We start from the raw sequence: 15,890 nt of genomic DNA, 5'->3' as shown, positions 1-15,890 counted from the left end.
AGGTTGAACACAGTGGAAGAGATCGAAGAATTGAACACCAGATGCAAGATCTTAGTTTAGCAAAATAATGAAAAGAGAAAACCTAGTTGCAGTGGAAACTAAGAATTTGGGGAAAACCGAAAAAGTAATAGAACGGGGAAAACTATTTTGGCACGTTTGTTTTGGCGAAAAACTATTTTGGCGTAAAATTTACTAAATTTTAGGCCACAACTAAAAGGGGTTGCAGAGAAAGTTTTGTGTTTAGCAACAACTTATATTTATTGTTGCCAATTATCTTTATATTTTATATTTATTATATTACTCCTAAGTTAAAAATTATATGATACAGCAACAATCTAATTTCATTGTTGCCATTTAGTAAACTTAGCCAACAACTATAATATTGTTGGTAAAAAGTCGTTGCTGATTTATATATATTTAAAATTTATTATATTATTTGTTAAATATGGCAACAATATTAAAACTTTTGCTAACAAAAAAAATTATGGGTAAAAATTCTATGATATAGCAACAACTAAATGAAGTTGTTGCCATTTATTATATTTTGCAACAATATTATTGTTGTTGTAAAAAGATTGTTGCCAATTCTAAACTTTCTTGTAGTGAACAACCCTTGGCACGTTCGAGGACGAACGTGTGTTTAAATGGGGGAGGATGTAACGACCCGACCGGTTATTTTGAGCATTTGCACTTCGCTCGGTTGTTTGAGGGCATGAGAAGCTCTATATGATGTATTATGACTTATGTGAATCGTCGATTTTGGTTTTCAGGTTATTCGGAATTGATTTAGAAGAATGATTCTCAACTAGAAGTTTTAAATTGGAAAAGTTTGACCAAATTTGAATTTTTAGTAATTGACCTCGGATTGGATTTCTGATGGTTCCATTAGCTCCGTTGAGTGATTTTGGACTTAAAAGCGCGTCGAGATTGTGATTTGGAGGTCCGTAGTAAAGTTTGGCTTGAAACGGCGAAAGTTGGAATTTTGAAAAGTTTGACCGGGAGTGGACTTTTTGATATCGGGGTCGAATTTTGATTCCAGAAGTTGGAGTAGGTCCGTAATGTCAAATGTGACTTGTGTGCAAAATATGAGGTCAACCGGACGTGATTTGATAGGTTTCAGTATCGGTTGTGGAAGTTCGAAGTTTCAAGTTCATAGATTTTGAATTAAGGTGTGTTTCATCGTTTTAATATTGTTATGTGTGTTTTGAGGCCTCGAGTAGGTCCGTGTTATGTTATTAAACTTGTTGGTATGCTTGGATGGGGTCCCGAGGGGCTCGGGCGTGTTTCGGATTGATTTCGGGCTATTTTTCCTTTAGTTAGCGCTACTATGTTTTGCTGCTTTTCTGGTGTTTCAGCTATGCTTCACGATCGCGGATGGAGTATCGCATTCGCGGAGGGTAATTAGGCCAGTGCAGAGGTTTGTTCTTTGCGTTCGGTTTTCCTCAGTCGCATTCACATTGTGTTGATGCTGTGTTCTTTGCGTCCGGGTACATGGTTATGCGGTCGCGTAGTGTTGAGCGGAGGGGCTGGCAGTGTTCTTCATCGGGTTCGCGATGGTTCGACCATGAAATCGTAGTGTAAGGTGAAGCAGTGTGGAATTGAGCTTCACGAATGCGAGGCTTCTACCGCGTTCGCGAAAGAGGAGGCCGGACAGATTATATAATACTCTATTTCGAGGGTTTCGGCCATTTTTGCATTTTTGGAGCTATGGAGCTCGGATTGAGGCGATTCTTGGAGCAATTTTTACCATATGAATTGGGGTAAGTGTTCTCTACTCAGTTGATTATATTCCATGAATCTATCATCGATTTTAGCTTTTGGTTGATGAGTTTTAAAGAGGAAATTGAGGATTTTGGCCTAAAGTTTCATAATTTAAATTTTTGAGTTTTGAACACCGATTTGGAGTCGGATTTGAGTGAAACAAGTATGGTGGACTCGTAATTGAATGAGTTATAGAATTTTGTGAGTTTTTTTGGATTTTGAGGTACGGGCCCGGGTGTATTATTGGCCGGATCTGGGATTTGATTTAGGATTCGATCTTTATCATTTAGAATTGTTCCCTTGGGCTTTAATTGATATATTTGAGTTGCTTTTGGCTAGTTTTGAGTCGTTCGGAGGTTGCTATGCACGTGATGGCATTTTTGGAACATCGATTGGCTTGCTCGGTATTGGAATTGGCTTGATCGAGGTAAGTAACTCTTCTAAACTTGGTGCTGAGAGTATGAAACCCCGAATTACATGCTATGTGATTGATGATGAGGTGATGCACATACTAGGTGACGAGAGTGTGGGCGTGCACCCTGTGAATTGGGATTCCGTTGTTTTCATAGCACTATTTAATGGCCCTATTTTGTTGATAGCTATGTTTTCACCATATGATTAAGTAACTGAGCTGTCAATCATGCTAGATATCATGTTTAGGTTTTATACTGATATTGTTAGGAACCATAGTGGTCATTTCTTGCTGTCATCTCTCTGGTTTCCATTAATATTTCGTACTCAATCATATTCATGCATTTATATCATATCTCAGTCTCAGTTATTATTTATTGGCACATCATATCATTATTCCGGGTTAGTCTTCATGACATTGTGAGCCTGTGGGTGAGACTGGAGAGAGTGATGACTGAGTGAGGCCGAGAGCCTAATTATGAGTGACAGTTATGGGATCGGGTTGCACGTCATAGTGATTATATTGATAATTATGATAGCGCTTGGGCTGCAGGAGCCCCTCCGGAGTATGTACACACCCTTAGTGAGCGCGGATGATATTATTGAGGGATGGATTTCTCTGGACATGGATTTGTTCGAAGTACTTGATACTTGGAGATGGATTTCTCCACAGGGTTGGATTGGCCTTTTTTTCTCGGTACTGGATGACTTATAGTCAGTGTTGTATATGTTCCGGGATGAATTTTCCTAAGTCGTATGGGCCATATACAGTAATGAGTGGTTGAGCGTGATAAGTGGAAAGAGTGAAATAGTGAGATTGAGTACTCTGAGAGCGTGGGTACATGATTCATCTCTGGGATACATGGCATTGGCATGCATATATGACATACATACATAGAGATGCATTTTCCTCATGCTGTACGGTATCACGTCATTCGTGAATTTTTACACACATTGATATGTGGTCATAGAGAGGTATTTCACACTTGCTATCTGGAAAAAAATAAAACATCTTATTTATTGTGAAAAGGATTTTTTAGATAAATTACAGTCTTCAAACTATCTCATATTTTACAACGATTTCGGTAGAGGATTTGAGTTTTCACTGATATTCTTAAAAAGCGGAACTATTTTCGGAAAACTGTGAAAAAGCTAAGCATTCTTATCTCTGAATTACTTCCTTATTTATATGCTCTACGTTATTATGAACTGTTATTAGTTATTGGTATTAGACCCGACCTATGTTCCAGCTCGTCACTACTTTCAACCTAAGGTTAGATTTGTTACTTACTCAGTACATGGGTTCAGTTGTACTGATACTACACTTCTGCATATTGCGTACAGATGTTGGCTGTTGTTGTTGTTGTGCTCGATGGTTGCCAGATTGGAAGATGTACATGCGTTCCGATTGTAGCTACCTATTGTTCATGGTAGCCTTAGATTCATACAAATCTGTTTATGTACATTTCAAACAGATGATGTATTTATTTCATACCAGCTTTATAAATTCTAATCTTAGAAGCTCATGATTTGTACTACCAGTCGTTGAGAAATGTATAAGATTCAGAGAATTCCTTGGTTTAATTGTCTTATTAATATTATTGAAATTAGATAGCTATCAGTTGGCTTACCTAACGGGTTAGGTTAGATGTCATCACGACTCCTGAATTTTGGATCATGACAGATTGCTACGTTTATCGTTACTGTTGCTAATCACATATCCATATCCCTATGATAATCAATTTCAACAAAAAAAAATTTTAATTAAGTATTTTAGGCCATCTCCAACCTTACCCCCATTTTCCATAATGGGAGCAATTTTTGGGGAAATTTAGCTCCAACTCTCCCCCATTTTTGTCCCAAAAATGGGGGATGAATAGTGTTCTCTCATATATGAGGATACACTATTCATCTCTCTCATTACTATTCATCACTTTATTATTATTATTTTATTATTTAATCTTTTAATTTATCACTTTATATATACCTAATTGTGTTTATGTAATATCTTTATAATATTAATTTTACATCTTAACTTTGGTGTATAATTTTGATAAATTAATTTTTGTGCATTTATTATTTTTATGTAAAATTGTAAGTTAATTTTATTATAAGTTATAATTGTACCAAAAATATATAATTATCTCAAAAAATGAATGGTACAAATATAAAATATTAGATGTTGCTAAAATTGAAAGGTGCGAATATAAAATATCAGATGTTGCTAAAATTGAAAAGTGAAGATTGAAAATACATTAAATTAAAATACATTAAAATTGAAAATACATTAAATTAAAATACATAAAAATTGAAAATACGGTAAATAACATAATAACTTAGTAGGGAGCTATGTATGTCAATGATTTCACTTTTATTTGAATAATTAGTTAATCTATAATAATTGCTTACAAATTATATTATTTAAAATTTTATGGAATTGTTTTAATGGAAATTACAAATTAATAAAAATAAAACATGGAATTTGTTTAATAGAAATTAAAATGAAAGATAATAATATAATATAGAAGAGAGAGAAGAATATAAAAAAGTTTGGGAAAAAAAATAAGGGAATGGTTGAAATAAATTATCCCTAAAATGAGCAAATCCCTATTTTAGAGATAAAAAATGAAGTAAAGGTTGAAAATGCACTTAGTCAAAATTCCTCTTTGTGCAAACTAACCTAAGGTCCTATACTACCAAGGAAAAGAAGACAGAAGATACAATCCGACAATCATTTTCATTCCAAATATACTCCTCCCTGCTCTTTCAACCCTCATCTTCTCAAAATATGGTCCAAAACGTATAGACCTGCCTGTAACTCTTTTTCTTTTTTTGCTTTTACTTTTAAAATAGTTTATGTTTACTTTCACCAATACTATAACTCATAATATAGTTTAACGTGTGATAATATAATATACTATTTATTACCTATCCTTTATGTATATATAATTTCCTTGACTTCTTTTCTTATTTTTTTTTTTTTTAAATTTGATACCTCTGCTATTGCTTGAAGGATGATTCAATTATGTGAACTCTGAGATAAATGAATGTGGGATTAAGTAAAATTGTTTAAGGACTACCCTGTTATAAATATATTGTATTGTGGATGTCCATTTAATACTTTGCTGTAAATAAACTTCCTGAAGGAGTTTATCCATATTGAACTCCGCCCTAAATATGTTTATCAATTTAGTACTCCATTGGAAATAAGCCTCTTGAAAAAGCTTATCATTTCAGTACTCCATTATGGATAAATATTACCCCCTGTAAAAGATTATCTATAGCAACTTGCAGTAGCAGCTTACACAGCAGCTTGCAGTAGCAGTTTACACAGCAGCTTGTAATGGCAGCTTACACAACATCTTCTTTTCTTCTATGTAAAAAGAATAAATTCAGTTCATTATATACATCAATTTCAAATTGAATAATTATTACTCTTTTTTTCTATAATGTCTTTGATTCATTTATTTTAAAGTCATTATTTTATAACATACCCCATCTTATTTGGATACTTCAAAGAAAAAATGCTTCTATGAGCAGCTCAAAACAGTTGGAGCCTACAATGCTAAGAGTTATCTGTCGAAATGTCAAGAGGTAAAATGATCCGGTAAGGTGCTAGGTTTTCTCCTTTGGTTGCTTCTTCTAGTTTATGAACTTCAGCAAATCCATAATGAGCAATTGAAGTTGAAGCAGTTTCTAACAATCGAGCTTAAGGTGAAACCTAAAATTTGGAATGAGCAACTTATCAACATTTTAGCACGACTAGGTAATTTATTTAAGTTAGAAAACTGCTTGCTCATCCCTTAATACACACAGCATACGAAACTAAAAATTCTGCAAGCTCTTCCTACTCCAACTCCTACCATAGTATTCCTAAAATAATCGTATTTGCACTCAATATTAACACCAAATCAAATAATTTAATCATAATGATCGTGAATTGAAGTTAAAGTATATAGTACTATTACTTTTAACTAGCTATAAAAGTTGCTACTTAACTAATTCCAATAAAAAAAATGTTTCTATGAGCAGCCCAACATATGCTAAAAAATCATGAAATTTAAGAAGAAGAAAAACGTTTGAAACCTATAATTTAAAAGAATTATAAATATTTATTTGGCTAAAATCATTTCATTAAAGATAATAAGAAGTGTAAAACTAATTTTTTTTAAACATAAAATTATACTCCTTGTTTTATATATAGATTAAAAAGAAAAGAGAAAATGCATAAAGACCCGTTCAACTTGTCCTGGAAAATCATTTACACACCTAAACTTTACGGGTGTCCTAACACCCCACTATTATTTAAAGAATTGTATTTATTTACTCCCTCCTAAGGCCTGGCCAACCGCACGTCTTAGACAACCGAATTGAGCGCGTCTTTACTCTCTTTTAATCGTTGAAAATACCCACACAAAAAAAGAAAAAAATAAATTTTTAACCTTAATATAACCCCCAATCAATGGTAAAATCCCCTCTTCCCCAATATTTTACCAAACCCAATTGAAGAACCCTAATTTCTTCTTCTTCTTCTTTTTCTTCTTCTTCTTCTTCTTCTTCTGAAATTCCATCAAATTGTATTGCCCTTTGAAGTTTTAATCTTTGAAGGCAAAGGTTAATCTTTCTTATTCTTAAGAACACTAATTTCTTTCTTTTATTATTGTTATGTCTTTCTCCTAAAATTCAATTATCTGATCTTTGAAAGCAAATGCAAATTATCTGACTTTGTATTGGCTGTTTGTGTTGTAGTTGTTGCAATGCCTTCAAAAGGCTTGAATTTGATAAGGCTTTGCACGGAAGAGGAAGAAAATGAGTCAAGTGGAGAAATTCGATGCAACCATGGCTATGTGCTGCCTTTGTTAACAGCTTGGACCCCTCAGAACCCAAGGTGAAATTGTAAGTTGATATGAAGAAGATGAAAGAGAAGGAAAAGAAGTGGAAGAGTAAATTGGCTAAGTCAAAAGCTAGGGAAAATGTACTTTGGTTCATTATATTGGGGATGTGTATTATACTTGTTGCTTGTAGGTATCCATGAATGTCATTGAAAGAAGATGCAATGAGGTTGCCATTGTGAATCTAGTTTTGTCATCTCAATATGTATGTAGTTGTTGCTTGTAGGTTTTATTTTGTATGTTTGCAATAGACCTTTCATTTGAATGTAAGCCTTTTGTAGTTTTCTCATCTCAATATGTATATAGTTGTTGCTTATCAATTGTTGTTTCTAATGAAGCGTTGTTTTTACATTGTGAAGTAAACTGCATAAACTTCAGAACTTGGCAATCAACAATAGACACACAAAAGATTTAATATGGCAGATGCATAAACTATATTGAAACACATATTTGGTCTCATTGACCTAAACGAAACAAACATAATAAAAGTCACAAAAATGAGTTGACAAAACAGCTGTTTGTTGTCATTGTAGCAGCAACAAAACATATACCAAATGTAACAAAATGCAAAATGCAGTCTCTAGCTACCTAAAAATCCTTATCATAATATAGAATTGCAGTCTATAGCTGCTTAAAATTTTAGCATAATGCAGTCTATTGCAATACAGTCATCAACAAAACAATATCTTCATCAATTGGGTTGATTTGTAGTGGTGCTTTCCTGGCTCAACTTAGCAGCCCTAGACCTTGTTTGAATGAGTTTCTTGCCTCTCAATTGTTGAAGCTGCCTTGATGTCATAGCTTCTTTACCTTTCCATTTTACACTGGTTGATGGACTAGATGTCCAGTTACTTCTGCCGAAGACCTCACATTCTTAAAGTTTGTAGGTGACATTCCATGCTGCCAAGATCCAACAGAAAATCAGACAATGAATTCGCCTAAATATGAGAGGTTGTGTTAGACTTACATTTTGAATTTTGAAGCCACTTTGAGTGTGTAAAACTCCCATTCCAACCATCATTGGCTTCTTATATTGTGTTCTTACATCAGTGCTAGTACCAACATCCTACATCAACCAATCAAAAGTAAGAATCTGGTAATTATTTAAAAAAAAAAAGACATTAAAGGGAAGAACTTCACCTTTTCTTTAGAACCTTTTGGCCTACCCCTTCCTCTTCCAGTACTTTGCTTTGGTGGCTTTGAACTACCAACACTTGCAGGCACAGAACTTACTGAAGTAGCAACAATATTACTTCCAGCAGCTTTATGACAACCCCTCTTGTTATGACCCTTGTTATGACAATTGCTACATGTCATTTCCACTCCACTCTCTTATCTTATTTTCACCTGGATCTTTTCTTCTAACCTTCTTTGGCTTTTCTGGCATCTTCTTGACATGAGGTGGTATAACAATTGGGTTTTGTGACTCTGGCCACATATTCATACCCAAGACAGGCTGAAGAAAGTAACTGTATGTTTTCATGTAAGTGGCATTACTGTACCAGTGAGAAATATAGTTCAAAGGCTCCAGATTTTTATAATGCAGAGTAGCAACTGCATGAGCACATGGTATGCCTTTTAACAGTCAAGCTCTACAGGTGCATGTTTGCCTGTTGATGTCCACTAGATGCTTCACTTCACTTGCACCTGATCCTTGCTTCACTTCAAATCCAAACTCACCATTCTAGAAAATGTTACATTTCATTGACCTTTATGTGTTCTCTTCTAAGACTTTCATGGCCATTGGTGAAAAATCAGTAATCCAAGTGTTTCCAAACTGTCTGAGCTAACCTATTCTGTTCATCATCTTCACCCATATTTCTTCAAGCATTGTCACTATAGTTTTCTGCCTTGCTGCCAAAATCCAAGCATTGAAACATTCTGTCATATTATTGTCAACACTATCACACTTGTACAATGTGTTGAAATACACCTTACTCCATCTTTTAATGTTGTAGTACAACACTTCATCAACTATCTTATTCTCCAATTTCTTCATTTCATCCAGATTTTTCTTCAACTCCCACTCATAGGTAGACCTTGCACACCTCCAGAAGCAGTTCCTTCTCTCTATGACACTCCATTTCTTAGACCAGTTAGCTAGGATGTGCCTTGCACACATATCCTATGCTCAGAATTTGGAAGCAGATCTGCTATAGCATTCTCAAGCCCCTGCAAAATGAACAATGGTAGTTTGTTTTAAGTGAAATAGTAATAGGAAAATAACAATAAACTACAAGTGCTTACCTTTTGCATGTCTGTTATTATGGTCAGATTTGTACCATCTCCAAGCTGAAGATCACCCTTTAACAGGTTGACAAACCACCTCCAAGTGTGAATATTTTCAATCTCAACAACAGCCCAAGCAAGTGGAAGCATCTGATTATTTTCATCTTTGCAAACTACTACAAGTAGTTGGCCTCTACATACCCCTTTTAGAAAACATCCATCCAATCCAATGCATGACCTACAACCAGCTAAGTATAACTTCTTCATTGCATCAAAACAAATGTAGAACCCAATAAATATTTTCTTCCCACCTTCAAAAGTTTCTTCACTAAACTTCATTACACATGTACTCCCTGGATTATATCTAAGCAACGCATCCCTATAATCTAATATCCTGCCATACTCCAGTTTATGATCACCCATTATCTCATTCAACACAATATTTTTTGTCCTCCTACAAACTGTTCTCCCAACATATAATCCCAATTTCTTTCTAATCAACTCTTGAAACTTGAATATTCTAATATTAGGTTGTTTTTTTATCCTCTCATTGAACCTTTTGGCCAAGAACTTCGAATTACATAGCTTGTTTCTGTTAGTAGGTCACATTTGTGAACTGGATTGTAGTTCTTGACTACAAAATCCTTAGTCTTAGAATCATAACTAGCAACTAGAAGCCAAGGACAAGATGCCTTCTTGCACTTAACCCTCACCCTTGTAGGTTCATTTACATACTTTTCTATAGAAACCTTTTGTTGAACAACATATTTAGTTACAGCTTCTCTGAAATCTCTCACACTTGCAAATGCAAGTCCAGTTTACCAAACTATTTTCTTGCAAGTTTTGTCAAAGATTACTCTTCTTTTAGTCTTTCTTCTTCTAGCTTTAACTTTCTGTTGAACCTCCCTTCATCATCAACATCATTTGGATCTGTCTCAAAACTAGCAGCTTCATCTGAGTGGTAATAAGGCTCATCACCACCTATCTTACCTTCTAAACTCTTCTTCTTCCTAGATTCATATACATCATACCCCGCATCTGGCCCTCTCTTACCTAGTTTAACATTTTCTTGTTCAGGAGCACTTTCTTTCCTCTTCCTCCTCTCTACAGTCCTTCTCTCTGCCCTAAATGCCCTGTATTCCTCATGTGTATCACTGCCATAATCAGCTTCTCCTTCTTCAAACAACTCCTCATGCTCTGAATCTGAGTTATTATCAGTGCTGCTACTAAATTCAGATGAGTTTGATTCAGATGAGGAGTTTGAGCTTTGAACTATCATCAGTAGTAACAGCTGTAGGTACCACTATTTTCAGCAGCATTGGATACTTTTTCAGAAGTTTCCAAACCCTCACAGCCCCCCAAATCTTGACTAGATTCTTTCTAAAAAATAACATTACTATCACCCTCCCACTTGGCTGACATATTCTAATAGAGGGGGGACCATTATAGCATCATCAACCATGTGATCTACATATACCTCCAAAATATTCCCACTTTTTAACTTTTCACAAATACTCATAAGGTCCCTATCAACCTTAATTACTACCAAATCAGGACAATTAGGTGGTCTAATATAAATAACAACAGAAGAACTATTGTACCCAAACTCTTTCACATAACCTAAAAACTCAAAATATGAGAACATATCAATATTGACATCAACAAAATCAATAATTATCCCACCAACATAATCCTCCACTGAAAAGTAATGTAACTTATCCATGGAGATTTTTCCACCATGAAAAAACCTCAGTGTAACAAGTACAAAAGACATTGAAATACCTGAATATAGTAGAAGATAAACTAATTAAGGATTAATAGTTACTATTAGACCCCGACATAAGAAGTCACAATACATGCAACAAGAAAAAACTGAAATTTGGTTATTATTACACCTTAAAAATTGTATTTCTGTTACTCGATTTTACATTGAAAACGTTACGGTGAAGAAATTTGAAGCAAGTTCAAAACCCTAGATACGAATGATATTAAACAAACTAAAACATAGATAACATTTTGACAATAGAAAAGGCTAGGATTGATGTATTTACCTCCAAACTAAAACAGAGATAACGTTTGAACTTGATTCTTCAAAGACCTTCAACTTCGAACGGGTCTTCCACCAAATCGTCAAATGAAACAATTGAGAACAAATGAAACCCTAAGGAACAACGAAATCGAAGGATTTTGTAACAGGTCCCTTCGATTTTGGTCAGGCAAATCGATTTTGGCGAGGCAAATCGAATCTTTGAAGGTGGGGCATTAGGGTTCTTCAATTTGGGAATTTTTTACTAACAGGGTGAATGAGAGTCTTTGAAGGTGTTATATTTATTTACTGAACAATTTAATTACGTGGCCTCACAATAAAAATGCGTGTTTCTCACTCAAGTTATTATAGTTGGGGTAGGGTTTAGGAGGGAATAAATAAATACAATTTGTTAAATAGTAGTGGAGTGTTAGAACTCGTAAAGTTTATGTGGGTAAGTGATTTTCCACTATAAGTTAAATGGAGTCTTTATGCATTTTATCAAAACAAAATCACATATAAATTGGGAGCGAGGAGTATGTAATAGTGAGTGAAGTGATGTTTACCTATGTATACAGTAACGAGCCGTAGTCTCTTACCCTAGTCTCTCACAATTTGCATTCCCTGTTTACAAAAAAACTCAGCCGGCACATTTGGAGCTAAGAAGAGGTAGAGAAAAATGGTGGTAAGATTGCGGTTGTCGAGGTTTGGATGCAAAAACAAACCATTTTACAGAGTAATGGCGGCGGATAGCAGATCTCCCCGAGATGGCAAGCACTTGGAAGTCCTCGGTTACTACAATCCTCTCCCAGGTAAACCCTATCTCCCAAAACCTCATGTGAGCTTAATTAGACCAGGTTAAGCAGCAGCCCACCTTATTCTTCAATAGGAAGTTGTTAAGTACTACTGTATTTGTTATTGTTGTGACATAATAAGCGTTAGTAATTTCACTTTGTTTGGATTAACCCATTTTTAAATTGTCATCTTTCAGCTTGATTTTCTATTCCTTTAACTGATTGATTTTGGGTTCTTATCCTTGTGTAGTGTAAAGGTTTTGTTGACAAGAAACCTCAGTTGGTTAATGTTGAATTAAGAGTTTGGAGTTATCAAGGAACTGTGTTCGATTTAGGCTGGTAGGGGACATATAGTAGTATTTTACTATATTTTTTGTTAGCTCCCTGATCTTAGTTTGGAACATGCTGTAATGGAGCTAACGTCTCACTTTTGTCCTCATTGCATCTTCTTGATGCTAGCAATTTAACATCTTACTTCATTAAAAAAAAAGTATTTTATAATCAGGAAGTAATATTTTTTTGAGGTGCTGATGAATATCTTGTACAATTTTCATTTGTACAGGTCAAGATGGTGGCAAACGGATGGGTCTTAATTTTGACCGGGTGAAGTAAGTACATTTCCAGAAGGTGTTGTTTTTGTTATCATTCCCAACAGGATGATTTCCATTTATAACTTAGAGATGTTTTATTTTCATTTTCTGGTCTCTTGTTAAAGTTCAGATAAGATGGATAAAATTAATAGGTATAGTAGATACTAGACAATCATATATTGATAAATATTCAGTTCACGTATCATGTTTTTACCTTTTGCTGTCTGACAAAGAACATTGTAAGACTACTTAAAGTGATAATTCAGCTGCTTATGCAAAATGTGGAAGCTCGAGTATAGCTTTTCTAGTTAGGTAAAGCTTGTTTGATCTACAGGATCATTGAAAATTTTTAATGGCTATGAATGCGAATAGTTAAGACTAGTTTATAGCTGTAGGATCAAGAATAACATTGTAGTCACGTAAAACAGATTTTGCTAACTTGTTTTGATGAAGTAAGTGGTATTATAAATGGCATCAAGTAGATGCATGATAGCAGAAGTACAAAAGTGAGAGTTTGTTAGCTCTGTTGCAATGAGGCCTATGCTAAGGATAAAAGCTGACAAAGTCCAAAAGTTTGACATGAGAGTCTACAGGGACAAACTATCCCTAACTACATAAATTTAAAAGACTACTAGCCTAAGGGTGTGGTAAATAAATTTAAAATTAATTTTGCTAACTTGTAACTTTAAATTTCTGTTCATCTGGTCGGCAATCCTTCAAAAAGAATATCATCTCATATGAAATGACTGAATACGCTGGCCAAAAAAGATTGCTGTAAGATGCATGAAGCAGAAATCAAATCCCTGGATCAGTAGCAAAACATGTACAAAAATTTCTCATGAGCTGCTAACAATGACGTGAGTGTGTAAGAGGGGATGTCTGATTGAATGGATCAATTTAAAGTGTTTGGGGAATTTCTAAGGTGACTAATGCTGATATATACAAGGAAGCAATTTAAAGAATTTGGGTAATTTTTGGGGCGACTATTGAAGGTATGTATGAGGGAACAACCAAGCTGTTTGAATCGAGTTATCCAGGTAATTGTATGAAGATGCAACTGAATCTAAGGAGGTTGTGGACCAATGCTAACTATGATGGCGAAGAGACAAGGAAAACGGTGCAATTAAGATTCACTTGACTATGCGAGCATAGTTAATGTTAGGGATCAGAAGCATTAGACCACTGTAAAGTGGCCACTTTTTTTCTGGTGGGCGGTGGTTTATATACTTTGTTGTATATTTGTTGCATCCCCTTAGATGTTTCATGTAAGAAGTTATTTACTTATAAAAGAAACTTATAATTATGAGTACTTGGGTTATAATTTTCTTATGAGATATTTTAATGTCTACCTTTTGTTGAGAGTGTAACAAGTGGATAGAACAATATGCTAACTCATCTGGGAATTCGTTAACAGTTTGCTGTCTTAGAAGTTCGTGAGATTTTTTGCTACCAACAGAGAGGATTTGTGTTCTTTTAAGTTTTAGGAATGATGTTTTCCATTAACAAATAATGATGGGAATAAATGGTTTGCTGCATTGTGTACTTTAACTGACAATAATCATGTAGAACTTGTCCTGCTGCTGAGGGAGAGAGACATATGTGAGTGAAGTGTTTTGTATAATCAAAGATCCTCTGTTGTTTATTCTGTTACTGGGGACATGGACCATAAACATGATAGAATGGTTCATTTGTGCAACAAGTTGATATGTGTTTGTACACTTTGTCTGGGGAATTAGGAGCGTGTGGCTGCGATTTTGAAAGGCTAATTATCAGCAACGCATAAAGACAGATTAAGAAATAACGCTTGTTAGTTTATCTATCTCTTTTTTAAACCTTTTATTTTGGTCGAAGACTTCATTTTGGCTGGGTCGAGCAGGGAGTAAAATTATAGCTGATATTTGTAGGACCTATTTCTTCCAATTTGTAGAAATTACAGTAGCACTGTGCTGCTGTCTCATGAACTTTCTTAATTTTGCTACTCTTGCAAAGGTCCAAAAGGAAAATAGTGCTCAAATGAAATGGTTATACTCTTGACTTTGCTTTTAGTTGCTGCAAGACCTTGTTGATTCTTATACTCTCTGATCATCAGATAGCTATTAAGATGACACAATCATGTATTGTTTACCTAATCTTTGCTGTTCTGTAGATATTGGTTATCCGTTGGTGCACAGCCGTCAGAACTGGTTGAACGTCTTCTTTTCCGAGCAGGCGTATTACCTCCTCCACCTATGCTAGCTATGGGACAAAAAGGTGGTCCACGGGACACTTGTCCAGTTCATCCTATGACTGGACGTGTCATGGCACCGGAAAGTGTCAAAATTGCTGATCCAAAAGTTAGTTCTGAAGTTGATGGAGATGACAAAGCTTAGAACCCGACTAGTTATATTTTATACAACTTCAACTTGAATAGCTAATGTTTGTTCCAATAGTGATCTGTTGATATGTGATAATTACAGAGCTAATATCTGTTTGTTGCTCTTGATTGCTGGGGTTAAAACTTGATATCCAAGGACATATCATCGTTAAAGATGCTGTTGTCAGTGGTCTCTAGAAACTATGTGATCATGTATCATCCTTTGCTTTCTCATTTTGCCTTCTGATGGTAATAAATGGATGGTGTAGAAAAGCTAGTAAAAGTTGCAGGATAGTCTGATGATGAATATCTTACATTGGTAGTAGGAACTAGGAATAATATCCATCTTTCCAAAAAGCATGGATGTTTTTGGAGTTAAAATCATACATGATACTTTTTGTCCCCTACATGGGCTGAGTGTACTGATATGAGCTAAAACCATTATATTTCTTAGTCAGATATAGAGTTTGAAAGTCTGGCACTAGTATAATGGCAAGTATTAAATTGTTGCTTTGTCGGAGAATCTTGTAAAGATGTCTTTATGTTGCTGGATAAAGAAATGAGACTGATGTACAGGTTTAATATGCTTAAATATGGTTGTTCAGAAGGGAGCAAACTGCAGATAGATGGTTGTCAACTCTGAACAAGGAGGGCTGGCGTGTTATCTATCGAATTTCAAACCATGTGCTATTGATCCTCGGGGATTTTTTCCATTATAAAGAAGAACATCTGAATAAGTACGAAAAAAAAATGGAACACAAGATGATGAAGCTGCTGGCTTTTGATTACTAAGGGGAAAAAAGAGAGGAAATAATGGGTTGGGAGGGTTTGTAA

General features: G+C 34.9%; 1 protein-coding gene across 1 annotated transcript; it reads left to right on the top strand.

The window, feature by feature from the left end:
• Positions 1-11,748: 11,748 nt before the first annotated feature.
• LOC104237628 (small ribosomal subunit protein bS16m/bS16c-like) lies at positions 11,749-15,333 on the top strand. Its single transcript, XM_009791807.2, has 3 exons — positions 11,749-12,131; positions 12,676-12,721; positions 14,850-15,333. The coding sequence occupies exons 1-3, from the start codon at positions 11,999-12,001 to the stop codon at positions 15,070-15,072; spliced, it is 402 nt and encodes a 133-aa protein (XP_009790109.1). The 5' UTR covers positions 11,749-11,998; the 3' UTR covers positions 15,073-15,333.
• The last annotated feature ends 557 nt before the right edge of the window (positions 15,334-15,890 follow it).

Source organism: Nicotiana sylvestris, chromosome 6 (genome assembly GCF_000393655.2).
Source record: "Nicotiana sylvestris chromosome 6, ASM39365v2, whole genome shotgun sequence".
NCBI lineage: Eukaryota > Viridiplantae > Streptophyta > Magnoliopsida > Solanales > Solanaceae > Nicotiana > Nicotiana sylvestris.
The sequence above is the reverse complement of the archived record's forward strand: the minus strand, read 5'-3'. Positions and strand labels throughout refer to the sequence as shown.